Raw genomic sequence first — 24,831 nt, 5'->3', positions numbered from 1 at the left:
GTACTTATCAAAAACTGGTTTGGTCCGCCTACCTTGAAGGTATTTCACGTTTCTATTTACTTTGCACACCTGGATTGTGTGCCTTGGCCCAAAGGTTTTCTAACGGGAACTTTACTCACATAACAACCCATTTCTTATGCATAAACAGCCTACAATGGAACTTTCTCTAGCGCTTTGATAACATACAGTTTAGCGCAACATTTGGGACTTAGTACTATTACCTTGGATTAACTGTGGACTGTTTTATATTCATTTTTTCTACATTTTGGCATATACAATTTATGCTTTACTAAAGAATGGACATTAATATTTTGTATTAATTTACTATCCTCGAATCTAGGAATAAGACAGATTCGAATATTTAGACTTAATATATACAAGAGTTCACAAGTGTGTAAAGTCCCCTAGATATATCCGCTACTGTTTTTCTTGTTTTTTATTGCTATATATATATATATATATATAATTTTTTTCTTATGTGTGGAGTATTTTGATTTGTTTAGAGCATCATATAATCATTAGCATATAAAAAAAACTATACAGGCGTACGTACCTCTGAGCTATTGCGGGTTTGGTTCCAGACCACCGCAATGAAGTGAGTCACACTAATTTTTTGTTTACCAGTGCATATAAAAGTTATATTTGCACTATTCTGTAGTTTAAGTGTGCAATAGCATTATGTCTAAAAAAACAAAACAATGTACATACCTTAATTAAAAAAATACTTTATTACTAAAAAAATGACAACCCTCATATGAGCCTTTAGTAAATCATAATCTTTTTGCTGGTGGGTTTGTATATATGTGTATTCATGTGTATTTATGGGTTTAAATGTATATATATGGTGCAGATAGACTTCCTCGACATAGGGTGTCCACAAACCTTCAATTTGTAAAAAGAGCAATATCTGCTAAGCACAATAAAACGACGGATACCTGTACTACTATACTGCTAATATCCTTTTTAGCCACTTGGTGGCACCAAACTCAAAGACACTGCTGAATAACAAGCATCAACCAATGTACATTTCTTCATTAAAGCTCTGAAATTTTCATTCTACTTCAAGACTATATTGACAATTTAGGGCTAGATTAAAAATGGAGCGCAATCGTTTATGCCCGAGTGATAAGTGGTATATCGCGAATTACGCTAGAATCATTACTGCGATATCAGAGCTGTGGTTAACTGTTTCACAAAACTAAAAAGTTGCACAAAACACATAAAGAATACATTAAAAAGTACAGTTACACTCGTAATAACACTATCTAATAAAAATTATTTTAAAAAATATTGCACAAAAAAGTTATAAGGGCTCAAAGATAAGAGGTCTTAGGTGTTAGAAAAAAGAAAGACGGCGAAGGGCTTTAACATTGAGATACATACATACACATACATGTCTAAAGATGTATGTGTGTGTGTGTATATATATATATATATATATATACACACACACATACATGTCTATAGATGTATGTGTGTATGTATATGTGTGTGTGTATATATATATATATATATACACACACACACACTGTATGTGTGTGTGTGTACATATGTATTTATATAAAGGTTTTAACTAAATATTTCACATTGCAATGTCTTGCACATAGCAGAATATGTTCTAAGTATTTATAAATAGATATTTATATATATATATATATATATATATATATATAAATAAAAATGTGTGTGTATGTGTGTGTATATATATATATATATATATATATATACTATAATTGCGTTTGTAATGTCTGTCACCGTCAGCAGTTGCACACGCATCCTCAAAGGAATGTTGGCAGCGCCAGGCAGCCAACAGAATGTTTGCTGCGCACGCAGTCAAAAGAATTTACTGCATCCAGGTAGATTCCGAAAATGGCAGGGTGGTGAAAGAACCGCCGCTGCCACCACAGATGACCACTGCCGAGGATCTCCACATCTGGGAAGACCGTTCCGGACCTCTGCTCCGCGCCGCCTTCGCTGTGGATGAAGATGATAGACCCGCCTCGAAGAAGACCTCCGCCGGACTTCTGAAACCGTGAGTACCTATTTGGGGCTTTAGTGTTCGTTTTTTTTTTAATTATTTGGGGGGGGGGGGGGTTTGTTTTTTTAGATTAGGGTTTTTTTGGGGGCAAATCTCAAAAGAGCTGTACGTCCTTTTAAGGGCAATGCCCATACAAATGTCCTTTTCAGGGCAATACGTAGATTAGGTTTATTAGTGTTAGTTTTTTTTTCTATTTTGGGGGGTTTGGTGGGTGGGGGGGGGGTTTACTGTTAGAGGGGACTTTGTTTATTTTTAATGTAAAAAAGCTGTTAAACTTAGGGCAATGCCCTACAAGAAGCCCTTTTAAGGACTATTGGTAGTTTAGTATTAGATTAGGGGGTCTTTTTCTTTTGGGGGGGATTTTTTTTTATAGGGGTATTAGTTTAGGTTTAATTTTATTATTTTTGATAGCTTTGTTTATTTTCTTTTTTTCTGTATTTCTATTTTTTTATTTTTTGTAGCTTGGGGGGTTGTATTTCTTCTGTTATGTGTGATCAGTCCACGGGTCATCATTACTTCTGGGATATAACTCCTCCCCAACAGGAAATGCAAGAGGATTCACCCAGCAGAGCTGATATAGCTCCTCCCCTCTACGTCAGTCCCAGTCATTCTCTTGCACCCAACGACTAGATAGGATGTGTGAGAGGACTATGGTGATTATACTTAGTTTTTATGACTTCAATCAAAAGTTTGTTATTTTATAATAGCACCGGAGCGTGTTATTACTTCTCTGGCAGACTTTGAGGAAGAATCTACCAGAGTTTTTGCTATGATTTTAACCGGAGTAGTTAAGATCATATTGCTGTTCTCGGCCATCTGAGGGAGGTAAAAGCTTCAGATCAGGGGACAGGGGCAGATGAATCTGCATTGAGGTATGTAGCAGTTTTTATTTTCTGAATGGAATTGATGAGAAAATCCTGCTATACCGTTATAATGACATGTATGTATACACTTCAGTATTCTGGGAATGGTACTTCACCGGAACTACTTTGTTAAAGGTCACTAATCTTTTTAATAAGTATTATATCATGTTAAACGTTTTTGCTGGAATGTAGAATCGTTTACACTGCTGAGGTACTGAGTAAATAAATGTTTGGGCTTTATTTTCCACTTGGCAGTAGTTTATTTTGAATTGTGACAGTTTCGTTTCTCTTCACTGCTGTGTGTGAGAGGGAGGGGCCGTTTTTGGCGCTCTTTGCTACGCATCAACAATTTCCAGTCAGCTATTATTTTTCCTGCATGATCCGGTTCATCTCTGACAGATCTCAGGGGTCTTCAAACTTCTTGAAGGGAGGTACATTCTCTCAGCAGAGCTGTGAGAATTTTTTATATTGACTGTGGATAAAGACGTTACTCAGTAATTTTTATGTCAAATTTAGTTATGTTATCTTACTAATGGGAACAAAACCTTTGCTAAAAGTTGTGTTGTTTTAAAGTTGATGCTATAACTGTTCTCAGTATATTATCTCAACTGTCATTTAATCTTTAATCATTTAAGTACCTCTTTGAGGCACAGTACGTTTTTGCTAAAAAAGACTATAACCAGGTTGCAAGTTATTGCTAGTGTGTTAAACATGTCTGACTCAGAGGATATCTGTGTCATTTGTTCCAATGCCAAGGTGGAGCCCAATAGAAATTTATGTACTAACTGTATTGATGCTACTTTAAATAAAAGTCAATCTGTACAATGTGAACAAATTTCACCAATCTGCGAGGGGAGAGTTATGCCGACTAACTCGCCTCACGCGGCAGTACCTGCATCTCCCGCCCGGGAGGTGCGTGATATTATGGCGCCTAGTACATCTGGGCGGCCATTACAGATAACATTACAGGATATGGCTACTGTTATGACTGAAGTTTTGTCTAAATTACCTGAGCTAAGAGGCAAGCGTGATCACTCTGGGGTGAGAACAGAGTGCGCTGACAATACTAGGGCCATGTCTGATACTGCGTCACAGCTTGCAGAGCATGAGGACGGAGAGCTTCATTCTGTGGGTGACGGTTCTGATCCAAACAGATTGGATTCAGATATTTCAAATTTTAAATTTAAATTGGAGAACCTCCGTGTATTACTAGGGGAGGTCTTAGCAGCTCTCAATGATTGTAACACCGTTGCAATACCAGAGAAACTATGTAGGTTGGATAAATACTTTGCGGTACCGGCGAGTACTGACGTTTTTCCTATACCTAAGAGATTAACTGAAATTGTTACTAAGGAGTGGGATAGACCCGGTGTGCCGTTCTCACCCCCTCCAATATTTAGAAAGATGTTTCCAATAGACGCCACCACTCGGGACTTATGGCAAACGGTCCCTAAGGTGGAGGGAGCAGTTTCTACTCTAGCTAAGCGTACCACTATCCCGGTGGAGGATAGCTGTGCATTTTCAGATCCAATGGATAAAAAATTGGAGGGTTACCTTAAGAAAATGTTTGTTCAACAAGGTTTTATTTTGCAACCCCTTGCATGTATCGCGCCAATTACGGCTGCGGCAGCATTTTGGATTGAGTCTCTGGAAGAGAACCTTAGTTCATATACGCTAGACGACATTATGGACAGGCTTAGAGTCCTTAAACTAGCTAATTCATTCATTTCGGAGGCCGTAGTACATTTAACCAAACTTACGGCTAAGAACTCAGGATTCGCCATACAGGCACGTAGGGCACTGTGGCTAAAATCCTGGTCAGCTGATGTTACTTCTAAGTCCAAATTACTTAATATTCCTTTCAAGGGGCAGTCCTTATTTGGGCCCGGTTTGAAAGAAATTATCGCTGACATTACAGGAGGTAAGGGCCACGCCCTACCTCAAGACAAATCCAAAGCTAAGGCTAGACAGGCTAATTTTCGTCCCTTTCGGAATTTCAAAACAGGAGCAGCATCAACCTCCACTGCACCAAAACAGGAAGGAGCTGTTGCTCGTTACAGGCAAGGCTGGAAGCCCAACCAGTCCTGGAACAAGGGCAAACAGGCCAGGAAACCTGCTGCTGCCCCAAAGACAGCATGAACCGAGAGCCCCCGATCCGGGACCGGATCTAGTGGGGGGCAGACTTTCTCTCTTCGCCCAGGCCTGGGTAAGAGATGTTCAGGATCCCTGGGCGCTAGAGATCATATCTCAGGGATACCTTCTAGACTTCAAATTATCTCCCCCAAGAGGGAGATTTCATCTGTCAAGATTGTCAACAAACCAGATAAAGAAAGAAGCGTTTCTACGCTGTGTACAAGATCTGTTATTAATGGGAGTGATCCATCCGGTTCCGCGGTCGGAACAAGGACAAGGGTTCTACTCAAACCTGTTTGTGGTTCCCAAAAAAGAGGGAACCTTCAGACCAATCTTAGATTTAAAGATTCTAAACAAATTCCTAAGAGTTCCATCGTTCAAAATGGAAACTATTCGGACAATCTTGCCCATGATCCAAAAGGGTCAGTACATGACCACAGTGGATTTAAAAGATGCTTACCTTCACATACCGATCCACAAAGATCATCACCGGTATCTACGGTTTGCCTTCCTAGACAGGCACTACCAGTTTGTAGCTCTTCCATTCGGATTGGCTACGGCCCCAAGAATCTTCACAAAGATTCTAGGTGCCCTCCTGGCGGTACTAAGACCGCGAGGGATTTCGGTAGCTCCGTATCTAGACGACATTCTAATACAGGCTTCAAGCTTTCAAACTGCCAAGTCTCATACAGAGTTAGTTCTGGCATTTCTAAGGTCGCATGGATGGAAAGTGAACGAAAAGAAGAGTTCTCTTTTTCCTCTCACAAGAGTTCCATTCTTGGGGACTCTTATAGATTCTGTAGAAATGAAGATTTACCTGACAGAGGACAGGTTAACAAAACTTCAAGATGCATGCCGTGTCCTTCATTCCATTCAACACCCGTCAGTAGCTCAATGCATGGAGGTGATCGGCTTAATGGTAGCGGCAATGGACATAGTACCTTTTGCACGCCTACACCTCAGACCGCTGCAATTATGCATGCTAAGTCAGTGGAATGGGGATTACTCAGATTTGTCCCCTACTCTGAATCTGAATCAAGAGACCAGAAATTCTCTTCTATGGTGGCTTCATCGGCCACACCTGTCCAGGGGGATGCCATTCAGCAGGCCAGACTGGACAATTGTAACAACAGACGCCAGCCTACTAGGTTGGGGCGCTGTCTGGAATTCTCTGAAGGCTCAGGGATTATGGAATCAGGAGGAGAGTCTCCTTCCAATAAACATTCTGGAATTGAGAGCAGTTCTCAATGCCCTTCTGGCTTGGCCCCAATTAACAACTCGGGGGTTCATCAGGTTTCAGTCGGACAATATTACGACTGTAGCTTACATCAACCATCAGGGAGGGACAAAAAGCTCCCTAGCAATGATGGAAGTATCAAAGATAATTCGATGGGCAGAGTCTCACTCTTGCCACCTGTCAGCAATCCACATCCCGGGAGTGGAGAACTGGGAGGCGGATTTCTTGAGTCGCCAGACTTTTCATCCGGGGGAGTGGGAACTTCATCCGGAGGTCTTTGCCCAAATACTTCGACGTTGGGGCAAACCAGAGATAGATCTCATGGCGTCTCGCCAGAACGCCAAACTTCCTCACTACGGGTCCAGATCCAGGGATCCGGGAGCGGTTCTGATAGATGCTTTGACAGCACCTTGGAACTTCAGGATGGCTTATGTGTTTCCACCCTTCCCGCTGCTTCCTCGATTGATTGCCAAAATCAAACAGGAGAGAGCATCAGTGATTCTAATAGCACCTGCATGGCCACGCAGGACTTGGTATGCAGATCTAGTGGACATGTCATCCTGTCCGCCTTGGTCTCTACCTCTAAGACAGGACCTTCTGATACAGGGTCCGTTCAAACATCAAAATCTAACTTCTCTGAAACTGACTGCTTGGAAATTGAACGCTTGATTTTATCAAAACGTGGTTTTTCTGAGTCGGTTATTGATACCCTGATACAGGCCAGGAAGCCTGTTACCAGAAAGATTTACCATAAAATATGGCGTAAATACCTATACTGGTGTGAATCCAAACGTTACTCCTGGAGTAAGGTTAGGATCTCTAGGATCTTGTCCTTTCTACAAGAGGGCTTAGAAAAGGGTTTATCGGCTAGTTCATTAAAGGGACAGATTTCAGCTCTGTCCATCTTGTTACACAGGCGTCTGTCAGAAAATCCAGACGTCCAGGCCTTTTGTCAGGCTTTAGCTAGGATCAAGCCTGTGTTTAAAGCTGTTGCTCCACCATGGAGTTTAAACTTAGTTCTTAACGTTTTACAGGGTGTTCCGTTTGAACCCCTTCATTCCATTGATATAAAATTGTTATCTTGGAAAGTTCTGTTTTTAATGGCTATTTCCTCTGCTCGAAGAGTCTCTGAGTTATCAGCATTACATTGTGATTCTCCTTATCTGATTTTTCACTCAGACAAGGTAGTTCTGCGTACTAAACCTGGGTTCTTACCTAAGGTAGTTACTAACAGGAATATCAATCAAGAGATTGTTGTTCCATCCTTGTGTCCAAATCCTTCTTCAAAGAAGGAACGTCTTCTACACAATCTGGATGTAGTTCGTGCTCTCAAGTTCTACTTGCAGGCAACTAAAGAGTTTCGTCAAACTTCTTCCCTGTTTGTCGTTTATTCTGGACAGAGGAGAGGTCAAAAAGCTTCTGCTACCTCTCTCTCTTTTTGGCTTCGTAACATAATACGTTTAGCCTATGAGACTGCTGGACAGCAGCCTCCTGAAAGAATTACAGCTCATTCCACTAGAGCTGTGGCTTCCACTTGGGCCTTTAAGAATGAGGCCTCTGTTGAACAGATTTGCAAGGCTGCAACTTGGTCTTCGCTTCATACTTTTTCCAAATTTTACAAATTTGACACTTTTGCTTCTTCGGAGGCTATTTTTGGGAGAAAGGTTCTTCAGGCAGTGGTTCCTTCTGTATAAAGAGCCTGCCTATCCCTCCCGTCATCCGTGTACTTTTGCTTTGGTATTGGTATCCCAGAAGTAATGATGACCCGTGGACTGATCACACATAACAGAAGAAAACATAATTTATGCTTACCTGATAAATTCCTTTCTTCTGTTGTGTGATCAGTCCACGGCCCGCCCTGTTTTTAAGGCAGGTAAATATCTTTTAAATTATACTCCAGTCACCACTTCACCCTTGGTTACTCCTTTCTCGTTGATTCTTGGTCGAATGACTGGGACTGACGTAGAGGGGAGGAGCTATATCAGCTCTGCTGGGTGAATCCTCTTGCATTTCCTGTTGGGGAGGAGTTATATCCCAGAAGTAATGATGACCCGTGGACTGATCACACAACAGAAGAAAGGAATTTATCAGGTAAGCATAAATTATGTTTTTCAACACATAGACTGCCCTCTGGGCAGGCTTATCAACTAGTATATTTATATGTAATGTATAAATATATGTGTGAAAAACATCAGATATGTGTAGAAATATGTATTTATGAATAAATATAACATTTCTTCTGTTATGTGTGATCAGTCCACGGGTCATCATTACTTCTGGGATATTATCTGCTCCCCTACAGGAAGTGCAAGAGGATTCACCCAGCAGAGTTGCTATATAGCTCCTCCCCTCTACGTCACCTCCAGTCATTCTCTTGCACCCAAAGACTAGATAGGAGGTGTGAGAGGACTATGGTCATTATACTTAGTTTTTATAACTTCAATCAAAAGTTTGTTATTTTACAATAGCACCGGAGCGTGTTATTACTTCTCTGGCAGAGTTTGAAGAAGAATCTACCAGAGTTTTTCTTATGATTTTAACCGGAGTAGTTAAGATCATATTGCTGTTTCTCGGCCATCTGAGGGAGGTAAAAGCTTCAGATCAGGGGACAGCGGGCAGTTGAATCTGCATTGAGGTATGTAGCAGTTTTTATTTTCTGAATGGAATTGATGAGAAAATCCTGCCATACCGTTATAATGACATGTATGTATACTCTACACTTCAGTATTCTGGGGATGGTATTTCACCGGAATTACTCTGTAAAAGTACATTAAACCTTTTAATAGGTATTTAATTCATGTTAAACGTTTTTGCTGGAATGTAGAATCGTTTGCATTTCTGAGGTACTGAGTGAATAAATATTTGGGCATTATTTTTCCACTTGGCAGTTTGCTTGTTTTGATTATGACAGTTTCGTTTCTCTCTCACTGCTGTGTGTGAGGGGGAGGGGCCGTTTTTGGCGCTCTTTGCTACGCATCAAAAATTTCCAGTCAGTTACTCTTGTATTTTCTGCATGATCCGGTTCATCTCTAACAGAACTCAGGGGTCTTCAAACTTCTTTGAAGGGAGGTAGATTCTCTCAGCAGAGCTGTGAGACTTATGTAGTGACTGTGTTTTAAAACGTTGCTCTGTGATTTTTATGTTTAAAATTTAATTAGTGTTACTTTACTAATGGGAACAAACCTTTGCTAACAAGTTGTGTTGTTTTTAAAGAGTGATGCTATAACTGTTTTTCAGTTCATTATTTCAACTGTCATTTAATCGTTTAGTGCTTCTTTGAGGCACAGTACGTTTTTGTTAAATAAGATTGTAACCAAGTTGCATGTTTATTGCTAGTGTGTTAAACATGTCTGATTCAGAGGAAGATACCTGTGTCATTTGTTCCAATGCCAAGGTGGAGCCCAATAGAAATTTATGTACTAACTGTATTGATGCTACTTTAAATAAAAGCCAATCTGTACAAATTGAACAAATTTCACCAAACAGCGAGGGGAGAGTTATGCCGTCTAACTCGCCTCACGTGTCAGTACCTGCGTCTCCCGCCCGGGAGGTGCGTGATATTATGGCGCCTAGTACATCTGGGCAGCCATTACAGATAACATTACAAGATATGGCTACTGTTATGACTGAAGTTTTGGCTAAGTTACCAGAACTAAGAGGCAAGCGTGATCACTCTGGGGTGAGAACAGAGTGCGCTGATAATTCTAGGGCCATGTCTGATACTGCGTCACAGCTTGCAGAGCATGAGGACGGAGAGCTTCATTCTGTAGGTGACGGTTCTGATCCAAGCAGATTGGATTCAGATATTTCAAATTTTAAATTTAAATTGGAAAACCTCCGTGTATTACTAGGGGAGGTCTTAGCGGCTCTTAACGATTGTAACACTGTTGCAATACCAGAGAAAATGTGTAGGTTGGATAAATACTTTGCGGTACCGGCGAGTACTGACGTTTTTCCTATACCTAAGAGATTAACTGAAATTGTTACTAAGGAGTGGGATAGACCCGGTGTGCCGTTCTCACCCCCTCCAATATTTAGAAAGATGTTTCCAATAGACGCCACCACACGGGACTTATGGCAAACGGTCCCTAAGGTGGAGGGAGCAGTCTCTACTTTAGCTAAGCGCACCACTATCCCGGTGGAGGATAGCTGTGCTTTTTCAGATCCTATGGATAAAAAATTAGAGGGTTACCTTAAGAAAATGTTTGTTCAACAAGGTTTTATATTGCAACCCCTTGCATGCATCGCGCCGATTACGGCTGCGGCAGCATTTTGGATTGAGTCTCTGGAAGAGAACCTTAGTTCCGCTACGCTGGACGACATTACGGACAGGCTTAGAGTCCTTAAACTAGCTAATTCATTCATTTCGGAGGCCGTAGTACATTTAACCAAACTTACGGCTAAGAATTCAGGATTCGCCATTCAGGCACGTAGGGCGCTGTGGCTAAAATCCTGGTCGGCTGATGTAACTTCTAAGTCCAAATTACTTAATATACCTTTCAAGGGGCAAACTTTATTTGGGCCCGGTTTGAAAGAAATTATCGCTGACATTACAGGAGGTAAGGGCCACGCTCTACCTCAAGACAAAGCCAAAGCTAAGGCTAGACAGTCTAATTTTCGTCCCTTTCGGAATTTCAAAGCAGGTGCAGCATCAACTTCCACTGCACCAAAACAGGAAGGAGCTGTTGCTCGTTACAGACAAGGCTGGAAACCTAACCAGTCCTGGAATAAGGGCAAGCAGGCCAGAAAACCTGCTGCTGCCCCTAAGACAGCATGAACCGAGGGCCCCCGATCCGGGACCGGATCTAGTGGGGGGCAGACTCTCTCTCTTCGCCCAGGCTTGGGCAAGAGATGTCCAGGATCCCTGGGCGCTAGAGATCATATCTCAGGGATACCTTCTAGACTTCAAATTATCTCCCCCAAGAGGGAGATTTCATCTGTCAAGGTTGTCAACAAACCAAATAAAGAAAGACGCGTTTCTACGCTGTGTACAAGATCTATTATTAATGGGAGTGATCCATCCGGTTCCGCGGTCGGAACAAGGACAAGGGTTTTACTCAAACCTGTTTGTGGTCCCCAAAAAAGAGGGAACTTTCAGGCCAATCTTGGATTTAAAGATCCTAAACAAATTCCTAAGAGTTCCATCGTTCAAAATGGAAACTATTCGGACAATCTTACCCATGATCCAAAAGGGTCAGTACATGACCACAGTGGATTTAAAGGATGCTTACCTTCACATACCGATTCACAAAGATCATTACCGGTATCTAAGGTTTGCCTTCTTAGACAGGCATTACCAGTTTGTAGCCCTTCCATTCGGATTGGCTACGGCTCCAAGAATCTTCTAGCGGTTCTGAGACCGCGAGGAATTTCGGTAGCTCCGTACCTAGACGACATTCTGATACAAGCTTCAAGCTTTCAAACTGCCAAGTCTCATACAGAGTTAGTTCTGGCATTTCTAAGGTCGCATGGATGGAAAGTGAACGAAAAGAAGAGTTCTCTCTTGCCTCTCACAAGAGTTCCATTCTTGGGGACTCTTATAGATTCTGTAGAAATGAAGATTTATCTGACAGAAGACAGATTAACAAAGCTTCTAAATACATGCCGTGTCCTTCATTCCATTCAACTCCCGTCAGTAGCTCAATGCATGGAGGTGATCGGCTTAATGGTAGCAGCAATGGACATAGTACCCTTTGCACGCCTACATCTCAGACCGCTGCAATTGTGCATGCTGAGTCAGTGGAATGGGGATTACTCAGATTTGTCCCCCACTCTGAATCTGGATCAAGAGACCAGAAACTCTCTTCTATGGTGGCTTTCTCGGCCACATCTGTCCAGGGGGATGCCGTTCAGCAGGCCGGACTGGACAATTGTAACAACAGACGCCAGCCTTCTAGGTTGGGGCGCTGTCTGGAATTCTCTGAAGGCTCAGGGACAATGGAGTCAGGAGGAAAGTCTCCTGCCAATAAACATTCTGGAATTGAGAGCAGTTCTCAATGCCCTTCTAGCTTGGCCCCAGTTAAAGACTCGGGGGTTCATCAGGTTTCAGTCGGACAACATCACGACTGTAGCTTACATCAACCATCAGGGAGGGACAAGAAGCTCCCTAGCAATGATAGAAGTATCAAGGATAATTCGCTGGGCAGAGTCTCACTCTTGCCACCTATCAGCAATCCACATCCCGGGAGTGGAGAACTGGGAGGCGGATTTCTTGAGTCGCCAGACTCTTCATCCGGGGGAGTGGGAACTTCATCCGGAGGTCTTTGCCCAAATACTTCGACGTTGGGGCAAACCAGAGATAGATCTCATGGCGTCTCGCCAGAACGCCAAACTTCCTCGCTACGGATCCAGATCCAGGGATCCGGGAGCGGTTCTGATAGATGCTTTGACAGCACCTTGGAACTTCAGGATGGCTTATGTGTTTCCACCCTTCCCGCTGCTTCCTCGATTGATTGCCAAAATCAAACAGGAGAGAGCATCAGTGATTCTAATAGCGCCTGCATGGCCGCGCAGGACTTGGTATGCAGATCTAGTGGACATGTCATCCTGTCCGCCTTGGTCTCTACCTCTAAGACAGGACCTTCTGATTCAGGGTCCATTCAAACATCAAAGTCTAACTTCTCTGAAGCTGACTGCTTGGAAATTGAACGCTTGATTTTATCAAAACGTGGTTTTTCTGAGTCGGTTATTGATACCCTGATACAGGCTAGGAAGCCTGTTACCAGAAAGATTTACCATAAAATATGGCGTAAATACCTATACTGGTGTGAATCCAAAGATTACTCCTGGAGTAAGGTTAGGATTCCTAGGATATTGTCTTTTCTACAAGAAGGTTTAGAAAAGGGTTTATCGGCTAGCTCATTAAGGGGACAGATCTCAGCTCTGTCCATCTTGTTGCACAGGCGTCTGTCAGAAAATTCAGACATCCAGGCCTTTTGTCAGGCTTTAGCTAGGATCAAGCCTGTGTTTAAAACTGTTGCTCCGCCATGGAGTTTAAACTTAGTTCTTAACGTTTTACAGGGTGTTCCGTTTGAACCCCTTCATTCCATTGATATAAAATTGTTATCTTGGAAAGTTCTATTTTTAATGGCTATTTCCTCGGCTCGAAGAGTCTCTGAGTTATCAGCCCTACATTGTGATTCTCCTTATCTGATCTTTCACTCAGACAAGGTAGTTCTGCGTACTAAACCTGGGTTCTTACCTAAGGTTGTCTCTAACAGGAATATCAATCAAGAGATTGTTGTTCCATCCTTGTGTCCAAATCCTTCTTCAAAGAAGGAACGTCTTCTACACAATCTGGATGTAGTTCGTGCCCTCAAGTTCTACTTGCAGGCAACTAAAGATTTTCGCCAAACTTCTTCCCTGTTTGTCGTTTATTCTGGACAGAGGAGAGGTCAAAAAGCTTCGGCTACCTCTCTCTCTTTTTGGCTTCGTAGCATAATACGTTTAGCCTATGAGACTGCTGGACAGCAGCCTCCTGAAAGAATTACAGCTCATTCCACTAGAGCTGTGGCTTCCACTTGGGCCTTTAAGAATGAGGCCTCTGTTGAACAGATTTGCAAGGCTGCAACTTGGTCTTCGCTTCATACTTTTTCCAAATTTTACAAATTTGACACTTTTGCTTCTTCGGAGGCTATTTTTGGGAGAAAGGTTCTTCAGGCAGTGGTTCCTTCTGTATAATGAGCCTGCCTATCCCTCCCGTCATCCGTGTACTTTTGCTTTGGTATTGGTATCCCAGAAGTAATGATGACCCGTGGACTGATCACACATAACAGAAGAAAACATAATTTATGCTTACCTGATAAATTCCTTTCTTCTGTTGTGTGATCAGTCCACGGCCCGCCCTGTTTTTTAAGGCAGGTACATATTTTTTAAATTATAATTCAGTCACCACTACACCCTTGGCTTCTCCTTTCTCGTTGGTCTTTGGTCGAATGACTGGAGGTGACGTAGAGGGGAGGAGCTATATAGCAACTCTGCTGGGTGAATCCTCTTGCACTTCCTGTAGGGGAGCAGATAATATCCCAGAAGTAATGATGACCCGTGGACTGATCACACAACAGAAGAAAGGAATTTATCAGGTAAGCATAAATTATGTTATTCTGTTATGTAAAGAACATTGGAATATGAAATATTAATATTTTCTTGTCAGGTTAGCACAAATGACAATGTTGTTTTTCCCACTTTGTTTTTTTTCTCCATTGACTTCTATGATGATATCTAACTTCGGATTTTTGCACTAGTTGGGTTACCACTAGAGCAAAAACAGTTTACTTTCAACTTGTAATAGAGCGCAACCCGACTAGTGGAAAAATCTTAATTTCAGCAGCGTTATCGCGCTACCGGAAGCTCAAAATACCGCTCCACTTGTAATCTGGCCCTTAATGTTTAACTACAAAGTAAAGTTTTCTGAAAATAGGAAACCTTACACTGATACTTAAAAGAAAACACAAATGCAGTTGTTACCGCTTATACTGTATATTGCTGTACAGTGGCGAGGTGTTATTTTGATTTTGTGAATGGTAGGATTTGTGTTTTAATCTCCATTGCTGTTAACATCTATTTCTTTCTTTGTAACAGGATCAAGCAGTAGAAAAACCTTTATTCAGTAATGAAAATTACACGGATGACAATTCTGTAAGGTAAATAAATTATTTTTCTGTTTGTGACAAAACAAAATTGAAATTATTTTGATAGCCTTGAATTTTATGATTTCAGATTGTGAAAAGGAGGACAGTGAACACCTTGTATTTAGAAGACATTTCTGTTGTGTTGCTATAGAGTAACATAGCAGCCAAGTCAATAAATGTTTATAAAACAAATATCTTTTCTACTGCAATTATTTTCTAATAGCCAAACTGGGCTTTAGTCTACAGACAACAAGGATACACACTGACATAATGGTAGTGTAAAATGCATAGTTATTTGCAGTTGTTATCTCATAAAGCCAATTAGGTACAGATATGTAATGGTGTAAAGGGGGCAAAATGTCTACTGAAATATATTGCAAAGTTGTTTCATTATGAATAACTAAACAGTTTATTTAAAATATCAAGGTGTTTACTGTCCCTTTAAAATATCCGGTTATTTAAAAAAACAAAACACATAATCTTCCTTTAGTCTCATGTTTATGTTGTAAGCAGATACCTTCCTCCGCCAGATGGCAATATCAGCATATACCAAACGTTTATTAAATGGACATTATAATGCAAAACATGGCATGGTATTATTGGTTAGAGCACATAATGCATTAGTGAGCCTAGATTGTTATTTGTGCAAGCTCTTCAAAGGTGTTAAACACATATGTGAAGTACTATTCCAGAGCTGCAAGCCTTGCAACTACTAAGCAGGACACAGCGGATGATTGGTGGGGTTGTGCAACCTCTGTTTCTGATTGGCTGTTTCAAATTAACTTTATTGGTAGGATATTTTTTTCCTTTTTGTGGAAGCTTGATTTCATAATTGATACTAGTTACATAATGATATTGAATAACCCATATGTATCCGCAATTAATCACTGCATACATAATAGATGCTTTAATAGAACTTAAAACCGTCACTGTTTTAATGATTTGCAAAACTCTGCATTTTGAAACCCCTGGTTAGTGTGTTTCTCATTTCTCTTGACTGGGACAAATTCAGACTGGCTGTAAATGTGTTTCTGCACTGTTCTGAGCAATCACAGTGTAATTTGTAGCTGGTTCAAATAATGCATGTAAACTGCAGTCTTTTTTAATTTTTATGAATGAAATTAATTCTAGAGAATTCAATTTTGAGTTTGTTTCTTTAAAAGGTTCGGTCAGCCCTAATTTGTCAGTGTGCAGGCCCTGTTACATATCTCAAGCCCACTGACTAAAGCAGCTCAGTATTGCTTAGCCTTTGGAACAATTGTTAACAAATTTGTTTAAAATGTAAAGTATGATAGTGTGAGTGACATATAAACTGACAACGTCATATACACACATGTGCTATACTTGTACACCTGACCACACTGACACAACAACTGTCACACACATATAAACTGACAATGTCATATACACACATGTGCTATACTTGTACACCTGACCACACTGACACAACAACTGTCACACACATATATAAACTGACAACGTCATATACACACATGTGCTATACTTGTACACTTGACCACACTGACACAATAACTGTCACACACATATAAACTGACAATGTCATATACACACATGTGCTATACTTATACACACATGACCACACTGACACAACAACTGTCACACACATATATAAACTGACAATGTCATATACACACATGTGCTATACTTGTACACCTGACCACACTGACACAACAACTGTCACACACATATAAACTGACAATGTCATATACACACATGTGCTATACTTATACACACATGACCACACTGACACAACAACTGTCACACACATATATAAACTGACAATGTCATATACACACATGTGCTATACTTGTACACCTGACCACACTGACACAACAACTGTCACACACATATAAACTGACAATGTCATATACACACATGTGCTATACTTGTACACCTGACCACACTGACACAATAACTGTCACACACATATAATCTGACAATGTCATATACACACATGTGCTATACTTATACACACATGACCACACTGACACAACAACTGTCACACACATATATAAACTGACAATGTCATATACACACATGTGCTATACTTGTACACCTGACCACACTGACACAACAACTGTCACACACATATAAACTGACAATGTCATATACACACATGTGCTATACTTGTACACCTGACCACACTGACACAACAACTGTCACACACATATAAACTGACAATGTCATATACACACATGTGCTATACTTGTACACCTGACCACACTGACACAACAACTGTCACACACATATATAAACTGACAATGTCATATACACACATGTGCTATACTTGTACACCTGACCACACTGACACAACAACTGTCACACACATATAAACTGACAATGTCATATACACACATGTGCTATACTTGTACACCTGACCACACTGACACAACAACTGTCACACACATATAAACTGACAATGTCATATACACACATGTGCTATACTTGTACACCTGACCACACTGACACAACAACTGTCACACACATATAAACTGACAATGTCATATACACACATGTGCTATACTTGTACACCTGACCACACTGACACAACAACTGTCACACACATATAAACTGACAATGTCATATACACACATGTGCTATACTTATACACACATGACCACACTGACAGTTTTACCCAAACTTAGCAGCATTTTTTTTTGTTTTTTGTTTTAATTTGGGAAAATGTGAGCTTTCCAATAAGAAAGGTAAAATGCACCTAATGCATGAAAAGAAAAGTATTCCAGTTATTTACCCACTGCTTTGCCACTCACAACACACACGTTATATTTATATTGGAAGTACACAAAGATAAAAGTGAGTGTTTAAGAAACAAAGGGAGAGCATAGAATGAGTGGCTGGTAAAGGAATACAGTGCTCCTACAACCACATAGAACCTTTGGCATTTAGCTGTCTTACCTGGATTTGCAAACCCACTCCAAATTTGGAGGTTTGCAATCATCCCTGCTTGTCAGCAAGAGCGTTGTTATGGGTGGGATTCTGTTTGTTTTATATGTATAGATAGACGTAGATTATCAGTCATTTATTTATTTCATTATTTTTTTTATTCTTTATTTTGGCTAAATAGACAGAGGTTCTGATATGCTCCTGTAGAGGTTAAATGGACAGTTTACCCAAAAAATGTTATTGTTTAAGAAGATAGATACTACCTTTTATTACCCAATCCCCAGTTTTGCATAACCAACTGTTATATTAATATACTTTTTACCTCTGTTATTACCTTGTATCTAAGCTTCTGCAGACTGCCCCCTTACCTCAGTTCTATTTACAAACCTGTATTTTAGGCGATTAGTGCTGTTTCATAAATAACTCCACAGGAGTGAGCACACGTGAACTAGCAACGTCTGGCTTTGAAAGCTGATAAAATGCACTAAGATAACAGACGGCCTGCAGAGGTTTAAAAACAGTTCGAAATTTAGACACATAAGAGCCTCAGTTGGCAGTTTTAAGGAAAGACAGATATGTTTAAAGGGATTAAGTTTCCAAAAACCAGGTTGTTTAAAATCCCATGCTCTGTTTCAATCATGAGAGAAAACAAATAAATTGGGTTTTATGTCCCTTTAAGTGTTAGGAAAACTAGGCAAAATTATTGATACGAAGTACACTGCAATTTTTATAATTATGCATAATTAAGCAGTTTATGGTGAAGGAAATTTTGAGTTTAATGTTCTCTTTAATGTAAAGCAAAACAATAAAAATTAGAAAATTTACTGCACATTGTTTAATAAACTTCATTTGCACCTAAATCACCCCTCTAATAAGTGGAAGGTTCCAATACATGTCCTGGATCTCCCGCTAAGCTATTATACAGAGCCATGTATTTTACTTCATTTAAAAGATTTGTGTCAGATTTTTTCACCACCTTTTGAATGAAAGAAAAAAAAAATCCATCAGGGACTCTTATTTGAAACTGTTGGACACCTAAGGCACAACTGATTCTCTTCACTCTAATTTATTTTTGATAACTGTGTCTTGAAGACAGCAGCTCACTTAAAAAATGTGTTCAGTTGATTTTTAAAGCGATATTCTGGTCAAAATCTAAATGCACATAGATGAATTACATCTTTGCATAGAAACATATTTACAATAAACATGTACTGGCAAAAATGTGTCTAGTAAAAGTTATTACTGTTTAAGTGTTACCATTTTTCTCTGCATGTGAAGTATATATAGCTAGATATTCTTAGTGCGCCAGCATTTTAAATACGGCAGCTGTTCAGAACACCAGTGGGGTTTATATAATGTCAGGAATTAACAAATTGAGTAATTACGAGATGAAACAAGCACTTTAGGTTCTCTAAGCAAGTGATGTTTAAAATACTGGTACACGGTGCATACTTAAATACACTTTTGAAACAGCTATAGCTTTTATTAGAAGCATTTTTACTAATACATGTATGTTTATTACAAACATGCTTCTATTCATAACTGAAATGCATCCATGTGGATGCCAATTTTGGCTGGAATGTCCCTTTAAGACCCTACAAAAACATAAAGCTATGATAAACTCTATGCTGATAACTGATATCAAGGAAAATTACTTTATATATTAAAGCAAAACATAGTTTCAGAATCTTGCAGCTGATATCTTTTAAAAATGTTTTATAGCTTGTGATATGTATATATATATGGGCTTCCCTCATTGCTAGTTTTTAGATAGAACATGTCATTTTAAGACGCCTTTAAAATTTGCTTCTATTATCAAATTTACTTGAAAAGCATATGTACATGTTTGTTGAAAGCTAAACCTAGGTAGGCTCATATGCTATTTTTTAAGCCCTTGAAGGCCTCCTCTTATCTTAGTGTATTTTTTACAGTTTTTCAACAGCTAGACAGGGCTAGTTCATGTGTGTCCTATAGATAAACTTGTGCTCACTCCTGTGGAGTTATTTATGAGTCAACACTGATTGGCTAAAATGCAAGTCTGTCAAAAGAACTGAAATAAAGGGACAATCTGCAGAGGCTTAGATACAAGGTAATCACAATGGTAAAAGGTGTTTTAATATAACAGTTGGTTATGAAAAACTGGGGAATGGGTAATAAAAGGATTATCTTTTTAAACAATAAAAAATCTTAAATAGACTGTCCCTTTATGTGTGTAATTCCTTTGCAGAGGTTAAACACACATTTATATGCAAGCAATTGCTTAATAATAAAATGCTCCTACACATTAGAGCATTCTGATTTTACATGATTATGTCCCTTTAGTAGATATTATATTTGTTAGGTTTGTTACAATCCACTTTCATATCCAAACAAATTGTTTTGGTTTTAAAACTCAGGATGCACTATAATTTTAATAGTGTGTTAATTAGAATTTGCTGGCTTTTTATCTGTGCAATTAAAACTATTATGAGGAAAGTGAAGTGAGCAAACTAGTAAAACAGTCATTTTATGTCATTTTACAAAATGCAAGGTCTTTTGACAACATAAAACAATCTGTGCATTATATTGGAGGAATCTTGATATGCTAAACATTTTAACGACAGCCAACATAATCTTAATATCTGTATGTTGTAATTGGCATTCAGACGTATATACTTTACATGCATTTTAATTGCTTATACTTTTCATTTGTATTTGAACAAAATGTAAGCTCTAAAGATAGCTCAACGTATATTAGATTTATTATAGGCACACTCTAATATTCATTTAATATATAGCAGCTAGCAAAATACACTCACCCATTTTTATTTCATGTATATTTGCTCAATTTAAAGTAAAATACAGTACACATTTTTCCACATACTCCACTGTGAAACCACAAAATAAGATGGCACTGGGCAACAAACAAGTACATTTCTTTTCTGCTCTTTTCATCAGTGATAGCGACATGAGGCAGGCGTTTCGGGAACTGAAGAAGGAAATGTCTAATTTACATCTGGTGACTGAAGTACAAGCTGAGGTGCTAAGAAAGCTGAAAGCAACCGTAACTGTGACCAAGAAAGGCAAGTAGCAGCGTCTGCCGGGGACTACAAACCTCCCATCCTAGCAATGCCATTTAAAGAGCCACTAGCTATCATATCTCATCAGGATCTCTGTTGCAGGCTGATATGCCTTAGTATATTAGAGCTGCAGCCTACCCACTTTCTGGTTTGGCTTCTGTCTTATACTGGTCAACTTCACACATAAAGGTGTTGCTGATGTGTTTTTTTTTTCTGCAGTGCTCTATTTTGTTCCCCTTGTGGCTTTTTTTTCCTCAGCCAGCTTAAGTGTACAAGGCAGAGGTGTTAACAGTTTATTTGTATTTGACCTTTTTACCATATTTACTTCACATAAAAAAACAATGCAGCCTTTTTGAAACCTTTGTCACACAAACACACACTTTCCCTAATTCTAACCTCCCTTATCAATTATCAATTACTTGATTTTTGAAAAAGGAAGGATGTGCTGGTTCTTATATTTGTATCCCCCCCCCCTTTTTTTTCTTCTTTTTTTTTTCGGTTTGATTACATAATATATTTTAAGCTATCTGGATGTCATTGCAGTTATGGAAATGATGATGTCTTCTTCAGTAATATTTCAGAGACATTTTTATTATTATTTGACAGTGTTTTTTTGTTATTAGAGTACAGCATTACATGTTTTGTTATGCATGTAATGTTCTTGTCTTTGTGTCGAAGTGGTAATTTTAAAGCACAAATCTTTACCACCCCACAGTTTTGCACATTTTTGGCAGCCAAACGAACTATAAAGATGTACATTTTATTTTTACTTTAAATCGCTGTATTTACTTTAATACAGAGAAACAAAATGTGTAATATTTACAGCATGATCAAGTAAATGATGCTCAAATGCCTGGTTTTAATTGCAATTGTTAGAAAAGTTTCTATTTGTGTGTATGTATATTCATTCTTTTTTTTTTACCCCATCAGCACTGAGCCATTTCACATTACTGTTCTAGAGCTGTTTTTTTTTTGTTTGTTTTTTGCTTTATGGCACTAGTTAAATTTACACACCAGTTTTATCCTTTTCTCTGAGGTACCCACACAAATCACACATCTTTTTTCCCACTAAATATTTCAAACCCACATTTTATTGTCTCTCATTTAGCATCACTTGCACTTTTTCAAAACAGCCAAATTTAGGATTCCATGCCTATATCGATAAATTAATAATTAAAAATCAGAATATAACATTTATTTAAATTTTGCAATTTAAGCAGACAATTTACATTTTTTTTTTTTATTTCAAAGAGGGTGGTGTAACCCATTTTGACAATATATGCAAATTCCTACCCATGTCCTATATAAAATTTACCCAGTTTTCCCATTTATTTAGATTCCTAAATTATTAGCTCTGGGAAACATGGATCAACAAAACAAGACTAGTAGTTGTTACTAGGTGATTATTAGCCACTCTTTCCAAACTGGAGTATTATATCTCTCTGTGTATAGGTGGTACACATGCTCTAAAGCAGTGATTTTTAACCTTTTTTTGCCGTGGCACACTTTTTTTACATTAAAAAATCCTGTGGCACACCACCATCCCAAAATTTTAAAAAATCACACATTGTAGCCTAATACAGCAAATATATATATATACATTCACAAACACACACACACACACATACTGTATGTATTGTACTGTGCTGCCATGCCTCCTACAAACTATACGTGACATATTGACATTCATTCACAAACAATCATAATGATTGTCTGTGAATGAATGTGAATATGTCATGGTTGTAAATGATGCCTGCCTGTCTGCCTGATGAGCCTGTCACATACCTTCCAATATTTCAAAATTTGAAAGAGGGACACCCCTGCACTGGGAGTAAAAAACAAGCAAAGTTTAAAAAATATGTCACACTGTTCTCAGTCTGCCGCGGCACACCTGAGGATCTCTCACGGCACACTGGTTGAAAAACACTGCTCTAAAGTGCCCCCTCCAATAATTAAACAATGCATGGGGGTATTCTTGGGATAGGTGATCACCATCATCATGAGAATCACCTGGAAATTAGAGGGTGTGAGATAACTTATTAAATACCCATCTAAATTGCATGGGTAGATAGGGGCTCTGTAGTGGAACCCCTTCTTGACAAATATAATTGACCCAGTTTCTAGTGGAGCAGGTGTTCTCATTACGCCTAGGGTCACTAAGTTATTGTGGGTATGATGACTTGTATAATAGAGGGGAATTCCCTCTTTCACATTATACTCTGAATCATAAGGTAAGCTTAATTGATAAGTACTTCAAATTGTGTTAATACTGCTATAAATTATACTTTGTCATTGAAAGTCAAACCAGCTGAATTTTAATTATGTGCAATTTTGGTCTACATTTTCTTGCAGTTGTAATTTTGTTCTATCTTTCTACTAACAATACGTCTACATAGACTTTAGGGAACAATTTCACTTTGCACACACAATATAAATAAAATATAGTCTGAATTGTAACATTTTAGGAAATAACAAAACTTCAGTCTTTTCTTAAATTTGTACACTCGACCATCTGACACACTCAAATTTTCTAGTGAATTACTCCTAAACAGAACATTTTTCCTTTTTAAAATTATTTATTTCAAGGAAATGTTAATTACCTACAATTGTATTGTTTTGTGGAGTTAAAAATAACATAGAATTTAACTTTAACAATATACATAGTATCATAGTAACATAGTAGATAAGGTTGAAAAAAGACCGAAGTCCATCGAGTTCAACCTATACAAATCTAAAATACTTACAAAAAGCTCCCGTTAAGCTTAAATAACCCCACTAAAAGGTGAGGCATTTAATACTAGCAATCATATCCAATGTGTATCCATTCCTACTCACGGTTATACCACCACCTGAGTAGCCTCAGCCTTACCCCTTCCACCACCACAACATCTTCACTGCATCATATTTTAAACAGTGCACTTGTATAATCTTGGTATTGAACACACTGGTTAAAGTTGTGGAAGAGGCTAAAGTAAACTATACCTGTTCCAGTAGGTACAGTAAGCAATAGTAAGAATACTGGATAATAGCAAGCCAGAGTATAATGATGCAGGTGAAACAGCAATCAGAGTATATAAGCTCAGGGATAAATGGAGTGCAGTGTTCATGTTAGCCCAATTTAAGGGACAGTAAAGTTAAAATTAAACTTTTAGATTCAGATAGAGCATACCATTTTTAAACAACATTCTAATTTACTTCTATTATCTAATTTGTTTTGTTCTCTTGGCAAATGGCATCCTTTATTGGAAAAGCATACCTAGGTAGGCTCATGAGCCGCAATGCACTACTAGGAACCTGCTGCTGATTGGTTGCTGTACATTTATTAATGCATGTTTTAATTGCAAGCCTCTTGTGGTCACCCTGCTTTAATATGTTGTGCTGCTATTATTGTATCTTAATAAGGGAAAAAACAGAACATTGTTCCATGAACCTTTCCCCCATGTTGCATAAGCTTTGCATCATTTGGCAGTTGTATTCACTATCTTAGAAACAGAAGTCTGCATCAGGTTTTTTTCTTGGAGATCATCCTGAGCTGACCTAATTAATGTGGGATTTTATTTTGCTAACTATTGTTCAGTGTTTAATGTTAATGTAATTCTCTATTGAGATCTACTGTCAGCTGTTTTTCTTAAAGGAAAAGTTAACTTTCATGGACCCCTATGCAGCTTTGTAAAGTAAATTGTAAATTAGTGTGACTTTAATTCATCATTTTTGTAACATCATTAGTATTAAACCTTTAAATTGCTGTAACTCTGCCTGGCTATTAAAATATATTTTGTTTTTAATGATGAATACCCTTTACACAATTTTGATTGGTCCCCCACTGGCATCCCAACAGACTAGATTTATGCCCACAATGCTATATATGCATGCGTGTCAAGTAATTTTCGGCCACAATATATGCGCGTTCATGAGACACGCAAGCACATTCTCTGTCTTGAAGAAT

The 24,831-nt window shown here is 38.8% G+C and overlaps 1 protein-coding gene across 2 annotated transcripts in view; it reads left to right on the top strand.

Moving 5' to 3' along the window:
- The window catches only part of AZI2 (5-azacytidine induced 2), a 192,636-nt gene extending 171,725 nt beyond the window's left edge, over positions 1-20,911 (top strand). For both annotated transcript variants that reach the window (XM_053714247.1, XM_053714246.1), the window contains 2 exons: positions 14,852-14,913; positions 20,764-20,911. In XM_053714247.1, coding sequence (XP_053570222.1) covers positions 14,852-14,913; positions 20,764-20,896 — 195 coding nt within the window. In that variant the 3' untranslated portion in view covers positions 20,897-20,911. The remainder of the gene's footprint in view (positions 1-14,851; positions 14,914-20,763) is intronic.
- Positions 20,912-24,831: the final 3,920 nt, after the last annotated feature.

The sequence above is a fragment of the Bombina bombina genome, chromosome 5 (assembly GCF_027579735.1).
Source record: "Bombina bombina isolate aBomBom1 chromosome 5, aBomBom1.pri, whole genome shotgun sequence".
Taxonomy (NCBI): domain Eukaryota; kingdom Metazoa; phylum Chordata; class Amphibia; order Anura; family Bombinatoridae; genus Bombina; species Bombina bombina.
Note: the sequence above shows the minus strand (reverse complement) of the source record. Positions and strands in the feature narration are given on the sequence as shown.